Here is a 20157-nt window from a genome sequence, read left to right on the forward strand (position 1 = left end):
GGAATGGGGGTACAAAATGTACACCTAGGGTACGACTATATGCCCATATCATTTCAAAAGTTGCTTGTGCCAATGTCACACATAATTAATGAATACTGAATGAAAAAGTCTAAATCTACAAGTGTAAATGTATTTTAAACTTGAACTCCTTATTGATGTAAACCAGTCCTTTATGGTCAATTGTGAAAGACATGGATGCACACAGCTGTAATTACCAAAAAAAAGATCTTGTTACATGAGGCCTGGGAACTCTCCCACCCTCCCTGTAGTAGGTTACCTAAGTAACCATGATTCTCACACCACGTGAGGCTAGGGCCAACCGACCCCAAAAGCCAGCCTCCCAGAAAAATCCAGCCATCTCCCACAGATGACTGCAGGCCCAGTAAACACGCCACGCTTGGAATGCCTCCCTCTCTCAGGGCATCAAAGAGAATGCTCACACTGTTGGTGTTAGCAGAGTACACACGCACAAGGCCCATATGTATACTGTCACTTGCTTTCTTTCTTTTTTTGTTGTTGTGGAGCAGTGAGCAGAGAGGTCTGTGCAGGCCCGCGCCGGGAGTGCCTCACCTCCAGTGTATGGTTTCCAGTTGTAGTACTTCCCACGGAAGGGCAAGCTGTCGAAGTCGGCGCACTGCTTCTCACGGAAGTCTCTGGACCCTACAGGACAGGCCTGGAACAGCAGCACAGACTGGTTAGAAAAAAATTTATAAAATGAATCCAAAGACAGTCAACCTCAACCCTGACGTCTACAAACTCGAATTGAATCTATGATGTGATGCTATAGATTGGTGTTAAAAGTACTTGAAGCTACTTAATTAACAAGTGAGTATCTCATAACTGCTGTTGAACAATGCACACTCCGTTCAGCCTTCGGTAATCAGTCCAAGGACTTGTCCCACAGTGATGACGGCACACATTCCTCAGGTCAGTTACTGAGTCATCACAGTCTGATGCTCTGCTGTAAGAGGAGTAATGCAGAGGTGATGGAAAGATGAACTGGAGGGGATGTGACATGATGATATAGGGACGATGCTATTGTACCGTTTATGGTGGGCTAACTGATGGTGGAGTAATAGTGGTTGTGCAGCTATGATGGTAATGTAGTTAGTGATGACGAGCTGATGATATGATGATGATATAAATGAGGATAATGCACCTAAACAAGTAAGGTTTGGTAAAGATATAGTAGATCATGCCATAGGGACTGACGAGGTCAGCAAATAGTACCAAAATGTCAGTGACTTGTCCAACACTGTAAGTAAACTCTCCTATACGGATGTGAGCCTGAAATGCACTCAGCAATGTGAGGGCTAGTGGGAGCCACATGGGGTCGCGCAGGCTGAGAATGGCCAAAGCTGCTGCTAAAGCCTGGGCAAATACTGTATCTGCCGCAAGAACCGCAGCCACAGGGGGTCCGCCTCAAACATGACTCAGCCATAATAGAGCCCCGAGGTCTGACACAGGCGGTCCATGCCGCCGTCACACTTCCAGCTCCCCCTCCCCCCCCCGGCCCCTGGCCCCTGGGCTGGGGGGCAGTATGAACAGTATGAATGGCCTGGATCAGATGAGGGCTTGGGGCAGGCCACTGGTTTGTATCTCCACTGCTCCGTGTTTTGGGGTTAACCATTCTCTGAGCCGTGGCCACGGATGGCAGGTTTACATTGGACATCTGGTCCTTGGGGTGGTGGGGGCAGCAATTTGGGGATGTTTGTTTCCCCAAAGTAAAAAAAAAAAGACAACGTCCAGTGCTCTCTCTCAGCCCAGTTATTTTGAACCATTGTGGTGATCTGGCCACAAGCCCCCCCACTGGGCTCAATTTTCATGTCAAGAATAACAGGACACCTTGAAATGGTCGGTGGGGAAACTTAAAAATTTCCAGCTTCACACAAATATTTGTCCACGGCAATTGCTTTTGACTGCAGTTGTTTGAAAGGAATTAAGCCAATGTGAGTTCAGTGGGGGGACTCTGTTTCTTTAAAAACAATTCTTCAGGAACAGTTACGACCACAATGACTAGGAGAAGGCAATTCCCCCCCCCAAAAATACTGATTAATAGGGTCTGTCTCAGCTGTGGTGGCTTATTCATGTTTTCAATTTATTATAGTTGTACTAAGTGTGAAGTAATTCCTTGATTGAATACTCATGATTTGCAGGATGACAGTTTTTGTAAATCACCTCCGATAAATTGAAGTTGCCCATTCAAAATGGAAAACCACTGGGTATAATAAAACACAAGTGTTTATTGTAAAAGACCACAGTGGAACTAGCATTCATATCTGTTTTCTTCATGAAACAAGTATTAAAAGAGACAACGAGAGAGAGAGAGAGAGTAAGAAAGATGGAATAGGGGTGAAGAGAGACCAAGTGAAATTAAAATAAAAGTAAAATTGCGAGACGGGTAGGTACAGAGACGGAAAGGAAAAGAATGTGTGTGTGTGTGTGTGTGTGTGTGTGTGTGTGTGTGTGTGTGCGCGCTAGCGCTTTCACTCACGTCAGTATGACAGGATCTATAGCGTTTCCTCTCCCCCAGACAGTACTTCCCTCCTCCAGAAGGCCTGAAAGAGAGGGATGAGGAGAGTGGAGACTGATGAGATGAGCCTCCTTGCTCCGTCAGAGACAAGCTCATTCCCCACTGAAGGGACCACCAATCAAAACCCTCAGCACGCATCCTATCCTAACCATCCTGACACACACACACTGTTACGAGCCTCCACCACAGCAGACAGGCAAGCACAGAACAGCACACACACCCCAGTAGCCTACATCAGGACCCTGCAGACTCAACAACCACATTGTGAGATGAGCACATGGAAGAACTGTATTAAAGCTAACCTGGTGAACCGAGATCTGCTGAGCTCATGGGATAGAAGTGTCATAAAAGGCAGCTTGTTTCAATTTCTGGTTTGGTCGGCTAACAGATGGCAGGTCAGGCCACATCTGCTGTGATAATCTCTTCTAGCAATAGCTGTTATATTTCGTCTCTATTTTGGTGCTCAGAGACACTAAATGCTAATGTATAATATAGTTTATCAGTAACTAGCCTCGATTCAATAGTTTATCAGTAACTAGCCCGCTAATGAGACTGTGATACTGCAAGTAAATGCGTGCTCACTGAAGCTATATGCAAATTCATGCTCTATACCAGTAAATACTAGGCGATGCTTGAGGCTAATGAATATGTTCCTGATACCTGGTGTGTGATACTGTGCATGTGTGTGTGTGTGTGTGTGTGTGTGTGTGTGTGTGTGTGTGGGGTAGGGGGTTGGTTCAGATGCTCGTGTAACACACACAGGTGGTCTGCATTATGCCGGCCACCCCAGCTCCCTGTCTGAGGGGGCCAGAGTGAGGACAGACGTTTCCGCCAGGAGTGAAACCCAACCAACACCCCCCAATACCCCCTCCCCCTCCACACACACACACACACACACACACACACACACACACACACACACACACACACACACACACACACACACACTCACCCAAACACACACACACACACACACACACACACACACACACACACACACACTCACCCAAACACACACACACACACACACACACACGCACACACACACACACACACACACACACACACACACACACTCACACTGCACCCAGGCCCTGTGCAGAGCTCCCAGGGCCACTGCAGGAAAGCGCTGCGCCTGCCACTACACCTCAGGTTCCCACAGAACCACAGTGAGTGACGGTTCTCGTGTTACAGTACCAAATGCATGAACACATGCACCCAGACATGAGACTGTCTGACAGGGGCTGAGCCCGCTGGAGCAGGTGATGAATGAACCTGGTCTGTTTGACCCCATTGTGACTGATCGCAATAACATCATGCCCATTATAACCACAACAGCTTCATGTCTCATCATAAGTGTGCAGCCTTTAAGGGATGGTTCAGCATGGAAGGGGACCTAATAGTTTTACATTACTTACATTACATTTACATTACATTACTGGAAGTGCAATGAGGTTCAAGTAGCTTAGGGTAGGTAAGTAGATAGGGTAAGGTGCTAACAACACCAATGCCATGGGTGTGATTCCTAGGGGGAACAGAAAACTATATACCTGAACAGTATTCTAAGTCGCTTCTGATAAGAATGACTGCCAAATAAATACATGTTTACGTCAAGCGATTTTGATTGAAGAGGTCAGCTGTCTTCTAAGATGCTGCATATGCCTGTAGGCATCATGGAGGAGCCTGCATGGTTACCACTAAGAAGGGCCTACACGTGTGGCTCCCCCCCCTCCCCCCGCATGTGTTACGGTTGCCATGGAGACGGGCCCGCATGCACGCTCAGCTTGCCATGGCTTACTTTGCCTACTTACGGTGGGCTGTCACAGAGTCGCATGGAGGAGGAGACCCCCCCACCGCACGTCCGACTGCACTCCCCCCACATGGACCAGGGGCCCCAGCCTCCGTCCACGCTCTGGGGCCACGTCCCGAACGCCACGCAGTCCCCCTGGTAGCACCACTGCAAGAGGAGTGGGGAAGAGAGACAGGGACAGAGGGGCAAGGGGGGAGAGAAGAGAGAAAGATAGTCAGAACGAAGGAGAGAGACAGAGAAAGGGGTTAAAAAAAAAGAGAGAGAGGTAGATCAGTTTGATTGACAGTATGATAAACAGGCATTATATATAATTAATAATTCTTACTTTCTGTACTTTCAAAACTACTATACACAAAATAAACTGGATGGACGTCACATTCCCCATAGCTAGTTCCTTGAAAGTAAATGAGGGAGATTGGGTTAGGGCAGGACGCTGAGGAGACGTTTCACGTGGTAATCTCATTACATCTGTGCGCAAGGAGACAGGAGAGGAAAAGTTGGACGCGTGACAATGTGTGTCCTCACACCACAACTGTGTCAGTAGGTTAAACCACAGCGTGCTCGCAAACACACACGTGGCCCCGGCCAGGAAATGACTGCGACACCACTGTCTACCACCCGAAAGGAGGCTAATATGATAAGACACTACATAAACAAGATTAATAGCCTGCAGAGAGGAGGGGCAAGCATCTCGCTAACAGGTCGGCCCAAAAATAGCCCCCTTAAGATTGTCTTATCGGCCACGAGGAGACAAAGACACGCATTCAGACTCCCTTTTGGTGGGGAGACCTGTTTTCAGAGCACACAAATTCCAGAATAGTATGTAACTTGGAGATTTTCGATTTGACGCAATCTCCATCTATCTGGCCTGAGCTGTAGGGCTGCATGGTTCTTTGGTTCTTTGGTTCCTGAACACTTAACATCGGTAACACAGTTACATTTTTAAACCATTCTTTCAACTATTGCTATATTTCATACTGCGACTCAACTGGATTTAAAAGGCTTGGGGGTTCACACTGAATTTGATGGAATGGTGAATTATATGGTCTTTCTCTTTCTCACTCTCTCTCTATCTACTGCATGTTTCTCACTCTCTCTATATCTACTGCCTCTTTCCCACTTCTGCTCTATTTGATCCTTCTCTCCCCCTGTCCCCCAGTTTCTCCTTTCTCTTCAGTCTCCTTTAACCTGCCTATACACCCCTTTGCCTCTCCTCTCCTTTCCTCTCCTCTCCTCTCCATCACCATCTCCCTTGCCCTCTTCCATTCTCTCTCTCTCCCTCCCCTCTCTACCCCCAGACTTCTCTCTCGTTGGCAGGGGCTTGGCCCATGACACACTGTCTAAGAAATGGCTGACACTCATATTCCTTTGAAGCAGAGGCGGCCCGGGGCAGACAGAAGTACGCCACTTGCTGGCGAACAAACATGGGCCCAAGCCGGGGCCCGCCGCTAGTCCGCCGGAGAATGGGCGCGGCGGGCCGACGCTAATGCAGCCGGACAGCTCGTGACGCGCTCCCATTCGGGCTCCTGAGCCGCCGCTGCCCCGCGCACAATGGGGACTGTGATCTCTGTTAAAACTGTCTCTCCGACCTGGCCCGCCGCAGACGTGAACTGATGACCCAAAGCCCCCCGGTGTGCATGAGTGGGCGTTGGGAATGGCCATCTTATTCCCATCTCCTGGCACAATGGAAGCGGAGCGAGCCAGAGTGAGAGCAAGAGAGAGAGAGAGAGGGAGTGAGAGAGAGAGGAAGAGATAGAGAGAGAAAGAGAGAGAGAGAGAGAGAGAGAGAGAGAGAGCGAGAGAGAGAGCAGCTGTGCTGGAGAGTTGTCCATGTGTTAGTCTGCTCTGAGGCCTTGCGTATTGAGGGTAGTAATGTGGCTTCAACAGGCCCACAGCACCTGCGTCTATCTACCGTAAGCAATAGCTCTTTGTATGGGAATGATAGTATTTGAGCTAGTTGGCCTAACTTTCCTACAGTAATCACGAAAATAAATGCTCTGAAGAAAAAAAACAAGGTTCTAATGGACTACCCGGGGGTCTGTAATCAGAGACTGCAATTTCAAAACAGTCTAGTTGTATAAACCAATCAGGAAAATTCCAAAGAGATGGACATCTCCGCCTGCCAATTATTTTGTGTGTACACACACTGAAGGGGGTGGGGGTGCACTGGCTTGGGGGGAAGTTAGCAAGAAATGCTAACGTTCCAATAGTATCTTCTGTTGGAGCACCAGCTGTTGGAGGACTAGCTGGCCCCAAATGCGCCTTTTCAAGTGCATGCACAGTATTTCTGTATATAAATGGAAGCGATGCCCTAACTTGCTGGAATACTTGACTATGTGTAGATGGTACTTACTCATTAATGCTGCCCTCAAATCACAGTCTTTGATCTGTCCGTCCAGCCTGTCTACTCGTTTTAGGTAGGAAGGCTCAAATAGACCAACGTATACAAAACCTTTCCACATAAGGACAGATCCATCATGAATGCGGTGTTAAATATAGTGGAGGTAATCTTATTTGGAGAGATGTCAGTAGGAAAACTACTGGACTCTCCCATCGGTGGTGAATGGGCACAGCGCTCCTTACTCACCCCCTTCTCGATGCTCCCCGTCTGGCATAAGGTGCCCTCGGCAGCTGGAATGCTATTGGTCACACAGCGGTTACTCCTGCTTAGACACCACAGCTCTCTACACACTTCCTAGGAAAGAAGGCAAAGGGTAGTTGGTCAGAATATAATATACACTCACGTCATGTAATATACACTCTGACTGAGAATTACGACTGCATTTACTCGTATATAAATAAAGTAAAATATTACTGTGTTTAAAACATAACAATGTCTGTCTCTGTTTCACCTCCTGCAGCCAGTTGCCTGTAGTAATTCAGTGTGAAGAAGAAAAAAAAAAACAACATACACGAGACAGAGAAAAACAGCAGACAAAACAAAAAAGTCTTTGGAACTTGTAAACAAGTTACCTCAGCCTCTCTCTCTGTCTGGCACTCTACTGACCACAACACAGTGCTGTATGAACTGAAGTGGATGTGAGGGGGGGGGGGGGTGTCTGGCAGCTTTGTAAGCAGACTGAGGCATTAGGAAAAGCAAGTATGTGTGTGTGTGTGTGTGTGTGAGTGTGTGTGTGTGTGTGTGTGCACGTGTGTGTGTCTGTGCGTGTGTGTGCGTGTGCAAGTCTATGTGTGTGTGTGTGCGTGTGACAAGTTCAGCCCTGGACAACATTTGCATTACATATCCTATTAAAGTGAACTAGATCCGTTTAACAAGACAGCACTTCAAAGGGCCCACAAGACAACCGTGTAGCGAGGAGCACATCCACGACAAAAAAAGAAAAAAGAAAGTTACGACAGCCAGTTCAGGCTCTGACCTCTAGGTCCCTGGCAATCTGGGCAAGGCAGCTGTTTCCAATAAGACCTCGAGTGGGTCTATTCACAATATCAATACCTCGGAGGCCAGAAGAACCCTGGGCAGGAACGTGACCGCCTTTGGCGCTGACGGATTTCAGTGAAAACGAAAAGACAGCGGGTCGCAATAAAAGCTCCTGGCACTGACGGGGGCAGGGATCACACTGAGGATTCTGGGAGTCAAATCATATTGCTGGAACTTGGACGAGAGGGCTTGGCTGGTACCGGGTCCATCCGGGCCAGCGGGATTCGTTTCCTGCTTTACATGGAAATGTCTGAATGCATATGATCAATCATACGTATTGAGTGCGCACATGTTCATAACTGGATATCCAAACGACGACAATCCAACATTCTGTCATTTGCGTAGTCTTTTCGAGTTTCTGGAACACATCTGCGCATTTCGCTACGTCTGCAAATCATTTTAGCCCTTATTACCAGATTGCCGCAAAAAGCCAGTGCTCTGCAGAGACCTGGAGAGCCTCAACACAGCAGGTCGGCGCGCTACCGAAATCCATCGAGTCCGGCGCCGTCGCGTGGATTTCCTGAATTTAATCATTAACGAGTATTTTCGGTTTGGAATGGCATGCGCCTGGTAGCAACAAGTGTCCCCGCAGGAGCGCTCTTCCAGGTTCGGGCCGAGGGCCCGCGCCAAACCCCAAAAACGAGCGCCGCGGTGGGCGTGTGGTGCTCGCTCATCTCTTTACCAGATGGGCCGCGAACGAAAAGAGAAAGAGAGAGAGAAAAAAAAGAAGAAGAAAAAAGAGGAAGATTATCCACCAGCATGACCTCGACATGCTGCGTTAAAAAGCCTTCCAGGGGCCACGCTGCTTTTTAAAGCATCTTTTCATGCTCATCTATACCGCAGGCTCTGCTTGCAGGAGTAGGATTACAGGGTTACTACTTTGGCTCCGCCGCTCCCTGTATCGCGTACTTGACTCGTGGGGGGGTGGGGGTGGGGGGTGGGGGGGGCATGGGCTGTGGTGATGGTGGTGGGGGAACTGCACAGGCCTCTAATATCTGGTCATTCGGTTCAAGCACACAGCCACATATTTGTCTAATGCAAGGCAATACCTCCTAATGTCTTTTCATTCTTCCCCGCGTGATTCATCTGCGCATTTTCTGTGGCTTCTTACCCTCGCTGTTGCACTTTATTTACCCTCATTTGTTAATCTGGCAAGTGGGAGTCATTAGAATGTCAAGAAACAGGCAGGGGGAACCCAAGCAGCAAACCACACCACCTTCGCCCCCCTTCCACTCTCCACGAGTGGCGGTTTAAGACAACATGTGGGTAGTGCAAACAACCCCCAACAGCCCCTAACAGCCCCTAACAGCCCCACATCCCAGGTGCCAATAAAACAATCACCCTTATCATAATCAGATTTGGGGGGAGGGGGGGCGGGGGGTGTTTGATCTCGGAGGAAGGAATGCTGACTTGGCAACCCTTGCCTTAATCTGAGAAGGCAGGGAACATCATTGGTTTTGATTGTTATCGGTGGCCTGTTCCCGAGCACAGAGGCATCATGGGGGCTGCTGTGCTCTCCTTTGATCCCCGCACCTCAGCTCTCCAACCCCCACTTCCCTTCAGGCTAGTGCTGGCTTTTATCTAGCCCTGGAAATAGATGACACGGGAACTGCATTTAGATGGGAACACGTCTTTCTTTTTTTTTTGTCTTTGATATACGGTATGTGCGTTCTAATTTCCCCCGCTTGATAGATACAGATTGTGTTGTTGGATCTTAAAACAAACTGAACTTACATCGCAAAGCTGGAAGTCTAGTTGAAGTTGAAGTCTGCTCAAGCTGAATTGGCTTCCTCAAGTTGAGCCAGTGAGGGCTGGAAGGTGCTGGAAGTTTTGATCTGTTTTGTCCATAAGTTCCATTATCATTACGCTATGTGTGCCCTGCAGTCTCATTCTTTCTCTACCAGCGGTCAAAAATGGCAAATGAATCACTGTTAACCGAGACAAACCACCATCCTGGTGCCTGTAGCCATAATCAGATGAGCGCTGAACATTTGACTTTTAATTGGGCATATAAAAAGCCAGCAGACTGCCATAAAGCTGCCATGCTGAATCGGGGGCCAAGCGGAGGAACGTGGAGAACACATCACGGCCACACGCTCCTCTTTCCCCGGGTCAGGAGGAGGTAACGATCTGACCTGAGGCTCAGCGTTCGCCTCGGAGTTCACAGGCAACCCATTCACCTCACCAAACACACTCCATTAAAATATTGAGTACAGGACCATGGATATATGAACAATGCACAGTATGGTTGGGTATGTTTATAAGCACACACAAAGCAGTGATAAATCAGTAATGTTGTTTCTACATAGTACTTTGGGTGACTATCGTTAAATACACACAGAGACACATACACACACACACACACACACAAACAATTGAGCACTTGAATGTGACATGTTCGAGGTGTGAGTGCAGCGCAGGCATCTTACCCCATACTTGCACTGCCTGGAGGTGGCGCCATACTGGAAGCGACACTGCTCATCGGCATCATACACCTGGCCTGGGGCAACGCTGGGGTACAGAAAGTCTCTCTTCAGAGGCTCGTTGTCCAGGCAAGTCCCCCGACCTGAGCTGTCAAAAAACAAAGACCTACAATAAGAGCCTACAACACAATGACAGCAGGATCTAGATAACAACAATAAACCTTGAAGTAGGACTGAGACCCTTTCATACACCTACAATAGGATTTAGAGGAAAACAATGAAAGAGTAGACAACAACAACAGATGCGAGACTACAAACAACAAACCTAAATCAGAGCTCATAAAAAAGGTTCTGTAAGTCTGAGACCCTACAACAAACCAACTATTGGATCAAGACTGTGCTAAACCTATAATAGAATTTAAGCCTATAATGGACTACAGCAGGATCAAGACCTTACATCAGACCAACAGTAAGAAAGAGACTTCACAACAAACCAACAACAGCTGCCTGTTATAAACCTTTGGCTCTGTGGCAGTGTCCCTCAGATAGGTGGAAAGTATAGAAATGTACTTTCTACACAAAAAAAGGGGGAAAAAAACGGAGACCCTTCGCTGGAAGTGAAGCCAGGCCACATTTACAGCCCATTGGCTTGAGTTATAGAGGGAAACGATTGAGCATGAGCAGGAGAGAAAACACAACACGGACAGACGGCAGAGAAAACAGACACGGCCAGGACTGTCCCCAAAAGCCGAGCCCAGCCCGGGGCTCTGGACTTATATGGTCCTTTTTTTAAAACCCGCTCCCGACTCGCAGACTCCCTGAGAGGGACCCAGCGCAATGACGAGAGGGTGGTGAGAAAGAGCGCAAAAGGGGGCCAGAGGTCCTCCGTCCGGGACGAAAAAACTCTTGTTTAGTCTGTTTAGTCAGATAGAAATATGTATGTCCACGAGGGCCGTCTGTTATTGCTGCTGCTGTTACTGCTGCTGCTGTTACTGCTGCTGCTGCTGCTGCTGCTGCTGCTGCTGGGGACTCTGGTGCAATGGTGCAGCACACTACTGCTGACAACACACACACTCACATACACACACACACACACACACACACACATGCATGCACTCACACACACACACACACACACACACACACACACACACACACACACAGCAATGGTGGCCAATGGGACGGACAGAGCTGGGCTTGTTGGGGCCTGTTTATTCTGGGGCTTATTTTATCCTCCGTGTCGCTGCACTGTTGTTCCTCCGCCTGCACCCCCCTTCCCTTCCCTTCCCTTCCCTTCCCTTCCCTTTTCCGTCCACCCGCCTGGACACGGGTGGCTGGGACTGGCAGGGTCTGAAGAGGAGGCAACTCCTGCGTGTTCTGGCCCTCTTTTGCTCCTCAGGAATAAAACAGGCAATTATTACATGGTGTTCCTTCCAGTGGTGCGCTGGGGAGTCTGCATGCATTGGCTGGGCTACAATTGAGATGCTTTCTGATTGGATGAGGTTCAACAGGGAGAAACTTTGTGATTGGTTGTTCCACAATAAGGAGGCTTGGCCATTGGCCACTGGCCACATTGTGATCGTGACTGTTGATACACCGACTATAATGGGTCACATTAGAGGCCTGTACAGGATTGATTTTTCAGTCCTTCTTCCGCCGGATCTGTCCCACTCTCGCAAAAATATGTAATATTTTGTCCTGCTCCCGCCCACAAAATCCCACAGGTGGACGTTTACGTGGGATGGATTTTTCAGTTCCATTCCTGCTCGCTTCCATGTGTAAAAACCACTAACCTTGTGCCTGTTTATGTAAAACATGGGCTATTTCTTGATGATCTTGTGCAAACATGAATTAACACTTCAAGAACATAAAATCTACTTTTATATTTAAATATTTACATTTCTACATACATTTACATATACTTATATTTTGCGGAACATCACTTCCTTCCCGCCCGCACCCGCACTCCGTGATCCAAATGAGTCCCACGCCTCAGTCTTTTGCACTGGGTCCCGCTGTACTCCCGTCTCTAGATCTCACCTCTTCAACCAGCTCCCCACAACTTCAAACTTATGATGTCTTACTGACTTATTACTCAAGATCAAGAATGTCGAGCCCACACAAGCTAAACCGAGTGTCTGAGTCCGAATAGCTTCCAACTAAATTAAATATAAAACCAGTGAATACTTGATAAAGGAAGCATTGCTACCGGTTTCGGAACTGGCCCTGAAAATCCACCCTTCATACACACAGTGGATGGTGATGCTAATTTAGTGAGTCCATAATATCTATGCTTCCAAGTTGGTTCAAATGATAAGTTCGAGTCCAACTGCTTTACTGATGTGGAAGCCAAGTTTATTTCTGGGACAAATAGAGTCCCACAAGAAATTGATTTTTTCATGGCTGGTCAAACTCGAAATTTATGGAGCAGCACATCAAATGACACCAGCTGACGGCGGACTTCTAAACAAACGGGACGCCTCGGTACAAAATTGCTTGGGAACAGAGGGCTTTCTTTCTTTCTTTCGAGAAGTGAAGAAAGCATTAGCTGAAATCAGGATCCTTGGCTTCCCACCAGTATATTGGAGGTCTAATCTAATTGAGGACTGAACCAAATACATTGCAAAGGAAGAAATACTTGAGGTATTGCCTGGGGGGGGGCATTTGAGGTGGTGGTGTGTGTGTGTGTGTGGGGGTGGGGGGGCAATGGCATATTCAGTTTCGTCTGCTGAGAGTTCTCTCTCTTCCTCCGTTGTTTGGGGGACTAATCCCTCTCTCTGGCACTCGAAAGCCTCAACCACTGGGGAGAAAGACTAGCAGGGCCAGAGGCTCTGGAAGGCTCGTGTGCTCAGGCACAACTCTCCGTTTATTGGTTCAGAGAGAGACAAAATAGTCGCTGCAGAAATAGAAAGTATTACTTGACATTCAACAAAGCTTCCTTCTGGCTGCGCAGAGGCCAAACACTGCACCCTGACCAGAGAGGAAGGAACCTCTTTGTTTGAGAAACACCAAACCGGCACAGCCTAACGCACATTAAATACCTTAAAACAAACAAAAAAAACATCTGTAATCTGTTCACCGTGTACTACTTGTGGTTGAGAGTTTGTGTTTGTCCCTGTTTAAAATTAAAATGAGAAATGATCAGTTCCTATGATGACCACTAAATGAAGAACATTGCACACAGGCCGAGGACACAGACATACACAGGATGTGCAATCGAATCAAGTACATTGTACACTGACATACACAGGAAGACAAAGACAAAAACAGATATGACTGCACATAGCAGACATGGCAAATCACAAACTTCATTGGCCCACAGTCTTCCTCTAGAATTAGATGTATAAGGTTTATTCTATTTAGAGGTGAAAGGTCATCACTCACACCTCCTGAGATCAGCACAGAAGCAGTGGTGAAACCTTGACTGATTAAACCTACACATCTCTATTATCTGCGACTTTAGGTCTGTGCTATCCAATGTGGCACCACTCTGACTCTCTGATAAAGCACAATAAAACCAGTTTCTCTTCATCTGTGCCTTGAAATATTTAATTCTTCAACCAAGACTCAACTCAACTAGATCAGTATACCAAAAAAGGACACCAAAAATGACTGTCTCCCTAACTAAGGCTGATATGAATATCCAACAGCCAGGAACAGTGGACCTCTACCTGACCCAAACACACCTGACGTGGGGCTCTAACAGTGGACCTCTACCTGCCCCAAACACACCTGACGTGGAGCTCTAACAGTGGACCTCTACCTGCCCCAAACACACCTGACGTGGAGCTCTAACAGTGGACCTCTACCTGCCCCAAACACACCTGACGTGGAGCTCTAACAGTGGACCTCTACCTGCCCTCCTCTCAGTTTACCTCATTAGTTTCCCTCTGAGGTGAACCCGTGTGAAAATCCCTCCAGGAACACAGGAACTGAGAGCTGCTCCTAATCACAGGCTGAAAACAAACACACACACACACACACACATACTCAAGGCCCCCAGGGACCACCTCTTCACTCGAGTGGGCTTCAGGACATGAGAGCAGCCGCCACATCCGTTACACACACCATCCATCACCCCCTTAGACAAACACAGCCAAGGCCTTCCAGAGCGCTTGTAGGTCCACACTAGCAATGCAACTGTGCCATCTCCAGTCGGGAAAGCACGGTTATACTATTACAGCTCAGTCTGCATGTCCATTAACGTTTAAAGGACTATTGTGACCAGGCCTCTGAGGTTTACACAGCCTACTATCAGAACTTACACCTATGGCCCTTAATACTTCTTTCAGAACTACAATGCAAGAATCCTAAGTGTTCTGTCAAAAAATAACACACTTGGTATTTCTGGATGATTAGAAATATATATATATATATTTTTTACAATATTCACATCCTGCTTCATTAACTTCAGAATAAGGTAAGGTAACCCCTGCAAAGGGTTAAAAAACAAAGCGAAGCAGGACCCCTACCCTACATAATCGCAACACAAGCTGGTGGCTAAGGTAACGTTGCACTCTGCAGACGGTTTAGCTCCATTATACCTGTTTTTGCTGTTTTCTGATCCAAGGCCATTGCAGCATGTGGTATCTGGCTCTACTCAATCGATCTTGAACGCATCCTGGTCTTGCTGGGTAAAATACTGCTAAAATGGGGTCTATTTATTTTCTCATATGAAGTGCAGGTTTATCGCAAACTTCTCTGGCTGCTCTGCTGGATGTTGATGAGAGGGGTTATTTGCAGGTGGCCGGGTAATGGAGAAAACATGTTTCCTTCTTTTGCACTTACTCCAGGAAGCTGGTGATGTAGTCCTTGCTGCAGGCCGACCACGTGAACGGGTTGGTGTTGGCCGTGATGTGGGCCGCCATCAGCTTCGCCGTCTCGTGCCCCTTGGTGCCGCAGGTGTTCCCGATGCCGTCGTGGTTCATGCCAAAGCTGTGGGACGCACAGGGCGGGGTGGTGGTGGGGGTTGTGGGGAGATGACATGTGACTGAACACACACTTATTTTCACCCTCTCTCTAACACACACACACTTGCTTACATACTCACTCACATACGCATATATACACACATGTGCACACACACTCACACACATGCACACTCTCATATGTGTGCGCACACACACACACACACACACACACACACACACACACACACACACACACACACACACAGAGGGCAACCAGTAGGAGTCAGTCTATGTCAGTCAGGCTTGGGGGGAAACCTTCCCGGGGGCCGAGGACAAACCTCGGGCAGTTTGTTTTTAGTGTGTGTGCGTGGAGGAGGTTGTAAAGAGAGGGCTCTCTGTCTGAAACAGCTGTGTGATGGGTGGAGGTCAGAGGGCATGGCCTGTCTGCATCTCTGGAGGAACGAGAAAGTCCTAATCACCACCCTGCACTCCTGGCCCAGCCCCCAAAATGCTGTCTCTCTCTCTCTCTTCTTTCTTTCTCACTCTTTCTGTCTTTCTCTTGCCAGCTTTCTCTCTCTAGTTCTCTCCTTTTCTCTCTGCCTCTCTCCTCGTCTTCCCCTCCTACTGTCGCTCTCTACTTATCTCCATTTCTGTCTTCCCTACTCTTTCTTTCACTTCCTCCCTCTCTCTCTCTCTCTCTCTCACACGCACACACTCTCTCTCTCTAGCTTTCTCTCTTTCCCTCTCCACCAAACATACCATTAGCCTACAGGCAGAGTTCCAAACAGCAAATACATCATCATACAAATCTATTGTTTTTTTCCTCACCCTGCACATTAGTCTGGATATCAGGCACCAAAAAAAAGAGATCACCTTACTCTCTCTAAGACCTCCAGGCTTACTTTCCCCCTCCTGTCCAAAAGCACAAATCAGGTTTTAATGCAAATAACAAACCCGACCACATCACACAATTCCACTGTGTTTTTCTAAGGCTCACGTTTATGACATTTTACTCTCCTCAGGAAGTCCATGAGCCCAGAGCGAAGCCTTGGTGGAGTACTCCTTTAAAAGCAGGGACTATTTTTACAACTGCTCCACAACAGAAGCAGACACGAGACAGAAGAAAGGAAATTGCCATGCGGGTGAACTCTGCCGGGTAGCTCCGTAGACTAATACATCACCACTGTTTTTCTTAGCGAATGGGGGCTGGGGTGGCAGTTAGGTGGGGGGTGGGGGGTGCTAGGAGCTGTGTGGACACTTGTGTGGAGGGTCTACGAGGACAAAAATAATTCATGGATGAATTCATTGACAAAACGGAGTGAATTTATGCTTTCGCAGAACACGGAGAGAGAGAAAAAAAACTTTCGACGAACAATTTGACAGGTAGCTCCAAAAAAGTCCAACAGTTAAAATGACCGCATACCGTATAAATCTCTGCAAACCATTTGCATGCATCAACAGTCGAGCGAGGAGGGAGACCGCTATTTAAAACATCCAGACTCGCCGCGGCAGTGGCCATCAGTCCTAGAGAATGCTCCCTGCCCAGGCACGTTTGGACAGGCTGCTATGTATTTCCCGGCGATAAACGCTGGGCCTGAATCCATCCTAAATAAAATGTCTGCGCGCTGTCAGTAGCCTGCTCTGATTAACAGCTGGTTTGCAGCTGGGGAGCGTGCCCGTGCTTCCCTCGGCAACAGGAGGGCAGAGGGGAAGACGTGCGCGTGTGTGTGTGTGTGTGTGTGTATGTGTGTGTGTGTGTGTGTGTGTGTGTGTGTGTGTGTGTGTGTGTGTGTGTGTGTGTGTGTGTGTGTGTGCAAGGGTGTGTGGTAGACTCACTTGTGGCCGATCTCATGGGCAATGGTGAACGCGGAGCCCAGGCCGATGTCCTCGTTGATGCTGCAGCTTCGCTCCGGTTCGCACATGCCGGCCACGGAGGCCAAACCTGCAAGAAGCGCACACACACACACACACACACACACACACACACACATACAGTCATGCACATGCACATGCACACACACACACACACACACACACACACACACACACACACACACACACACACACACACACATACACACACAAACATGTACATACACACTCATTAGCATGAATAAGAACATCCACACACATATGCAGAGAAACACACACCGTCATTTTTGTACACACACACACACACACACATATACACACATTAGCCCAAGCATGCACAAGCATATCCACAACACACATATTTACATCCATCTACACACACACAGAGACATGCACACACAGGGTTAGGTCATTGCAAGACCTGACACACGTTTTCTTTGACCTTCACATTTTTTACACAGGCTGCAGCTACTTCAACTAGTGACAGTCGTAGAGGCAGCATCCTAGGCATTTACCCCCCTGGTCATTTAGGGCACTAGGAGCGGTAGGCTGAGCAGAACCAAACTCAATGAGTCATTTACCGAATCTCAGGGGGGAGTTTAGCATCCCTCGGCTAGACATTTTTTTTTTTTTCTACACGGTTGACGTTGGAGCTGGAAAATGTCTAGACAAGGGGTTAGATTTATACATTTCAGTCCGGGTAGCAAGGGACCACCTGGTAATGAAAACCAGAGCTGGGAATTTAAGACAACATTTTCATTTTTTCTCTCAAAAAATATATATAGTTGTTTTCATCATCTCAAAACTTTGTAAGTGAGATTGAAAGAGAAGGTGTGTGTGTGAGAGAGAGAGAGAGAGAGAGAGAGAGAGAGAGAAAGGGACAGAGAGATAGAGAGAGAATTATTATTATTATTGTCGATATGAAAATGTTAGCGTGACAGAAAAGCAGAAAGCAAAATTAATTTGTGATGTTATGTGAACACAAACCCCTCATTCTCATTCCCCGAAAAGGACATTTTTCATTGAAAGCCACACAGTCTGAACCACAATTAAACAGCAATGCTTCTTCATTTGAACAAAATTAAGTGTTCAGAGGCATGTGTGTCCTTGTCGGTCTGTAGGTCTGTCTGTCTGTCTGTCTGTCTCTCTTTCTTGGCATGTGTGTGTGTGTGTGTGTGTGTGTGTGTGTGTGTGTGTGTGTGTGTGTGTGTGTGTGTGAGTGGTCTGAAGACAGACCCCAGGCCAGAGGTGTAACCTAACCAGCTGGAGAGGGAGGGAGGAGAGCCGCAGTATTTTCCCGTTCTAGAGTACTTGAGCTCTCAGACAGGGTGGTGGTGTCGTGGGGGGGGGGCTTTGCAGATTCCAGGTGTGCTGAGTCTCTCTCTCCCTCTCTCCCTTTCCCTCTCTCTCTCCCTCTCTCTCTCTCTCCCTCTCTCTCGAGCACACATACGTTGTCAGCGGGGAGAGAGTAGCACCACACAATCCTTACAGAGTTAATCTTCATCTGTTTGGAGAAGGCTACCCAGCAGGAGCGGCTGATAGTAATGTGCTGGAGCAGCTGACTTCCATACGCATCTGACTTCACAAGAGAAGCAGGGAGAAGAGATGTACATAGAAGGTGACGGCACTAGGACTCACAAAAAAGAAAAAAGATGGAGAACCTCCACACATGAAGCAGAGGAAGGAGTAACTCCTGACCTCCCCACCCTTAAGGCTAGAACTAGAGCTGCTGGCCCCCGCCCCCCACCCCCCCACTGGAATTTGGTGTTCGTTATTGGACCTGAAACAGCGTGGTGTGTATGGGGGGGGTGTCAATGGCCCTTTACCCTCTCTCTTCCATATAACCCCTGTAGTGAGGTCCTTTCGCCACCCCAACACCGCCCCCCCCCCCCCCCCACCTCCACCCGAACACCCTTCCCATCATCTCCACTTAACCCCCCGTCCCAAACAAAACTGCCCTGACAGCCCAAAGGAAGGGAGCGGACAGGGGCAATACTGGAGGGGAAGAGAAAGAGAGAGGGGTAGGTGATGTGTGTAGAGGGGAGGGGCTCTCTGCTGGAAGTTGTTTTCCTAACTTGAGGTTCGTAGTGGCATTATCTCCACACCCGCCGTTACCCTTAAACCTCTGACCTCTAAGAGGGCAGGGCTGCGACCCCGGGGATCATGATCCTCTCTGGGAGAGTGTAGCGATGTTGGGGTGGGGGTGGGTGTGTGTGTTGGGGGGAGAAGAGAGCAGTGAGGAAGCTAAGCAGATGGCAGGGCAATTAAAGAAAACGAGGGAATGTGACGAATGCGGTCAATCTGTCAAACCACCCCTGGAGTCCCAATATTATGTGTGTGTGTGTGTGTGTGTGTGTGTGTGTGTGTGTGTGTGTGTGTGTGTGTGTGTGTGTGTGTGTGAGTGTGTGTGTGTGTGTGTATAGTGTGTTTAAACTTCACCCCTGGAGTCTCAATATTACTCCCAATATATAGTGTTCCTGCTGAAGCGCTCTCTCACAGATAAGGTGGGATTTTTTTTTCGCTCCCCACTGTCAGTCCAAAAAAAGACAAAGGAAAAAAAACACAGCTCTCTGTCCTTTTTCATAAAATAAATAAGTGCTTCCTCTGTTCCTGATGACTCTAAGCAGCCTCAAGGAACAGAGATCCCCCAAGACATCCCCACAGAGGACTAATATTTAGAGGTGTACTGTTTGGAGGAGTAATGATAAAACTTCTGTAAACAATATTCGCTGTTCTTGCCAACTTCCCCCTGACCTGGCTACTATAGTTCAGTATATCCAGTCAGCACAATAAGCAGTCAATAAACACATTTTTTTTTCTGAATGGTCAATGTATTTGCAGCCAGATTAACTTTTTTGACTTTGATTGCGGAGCCCAGGAGCATCCTAAAAACTGAGTTTCTTTTTCATTGATAGCAATCAGAATGGCACTTAGCTTTTGTATTCTACAGAAGTATTGTCTTAAAGCAGCTTCAAGAGGGCCAATATGTATAGGGGTGATGTCTAGAGGCACACGACAATGTTAAAGCAGAGATGAGAGTCTGCAGGGTCTAAAGGGAGGGGGGTGTTGGATGGTCTTGTGTCATATTACAGTCTGATTATCTGAGTACTGGATCATCTCAAGACGGTTACAACAGTTTCAACACACAAAACTGAACAGGCAACACTCAA

The 20157-nt window shown here is 47.8% G+C and overlaps 1 protein-coding gene across 1 annotated transcript in view; it reads right to left on the minus strand.

Moving 5' to 3' along the window:
- adamts6 (ADAM metallopeptidase with thrombospondin type 1 motif, 6) overlaps positions 1–19081 on the minus strand; it is a 39695-nt gene extending 20614 nt beyond the window's left edge. The window contains exons 1-8 of the mRNA XM_031559181.2: positions 19063–19081; positions 16952–17057; positions 14994–15140; positions 10212–10353; positions 6931–7038; positions 4345–4490; positions 2495–2558; positions 571–673 (exon numbers count right to left, since the gene is read on the minus strand). Of these exons, the coding sequence (XP_031415041.1) occupies positions 571–673; positions 2495–2558; positions 4345–4490; positions 6931–7038; positions 10212–10353; positions 14994–15140; positions 16952–17057; positions 19063–19081 (835 nt within the window). The remainder of the gene's footprint in view (positions 1–570; positions 674–2494; positions 2559–4344; positions 4491–6930; positions 7039–10211; positions 10354–14993; positions 15141–16951; positions 17058–19062) is intronic.
- Between the last annotated feature and the right edge of the window lie 1076 nt (positions 19082–20157).

The sequence above is a fragment of the Clupea harengus genome, chromosome 21 (assembly GCF_900700415.2).
Source record: "Clupea harengus chromosome 21, Ch_v2.0.2, whole genome shotgun sequence".
NCBI classification, from domain to species: domain Eukaryota; kingdom Metazoa; phylum Chordata; class Actinopteri; order Clupeiformes; family Clupeidae; genus Clupea; species Clupea harengus.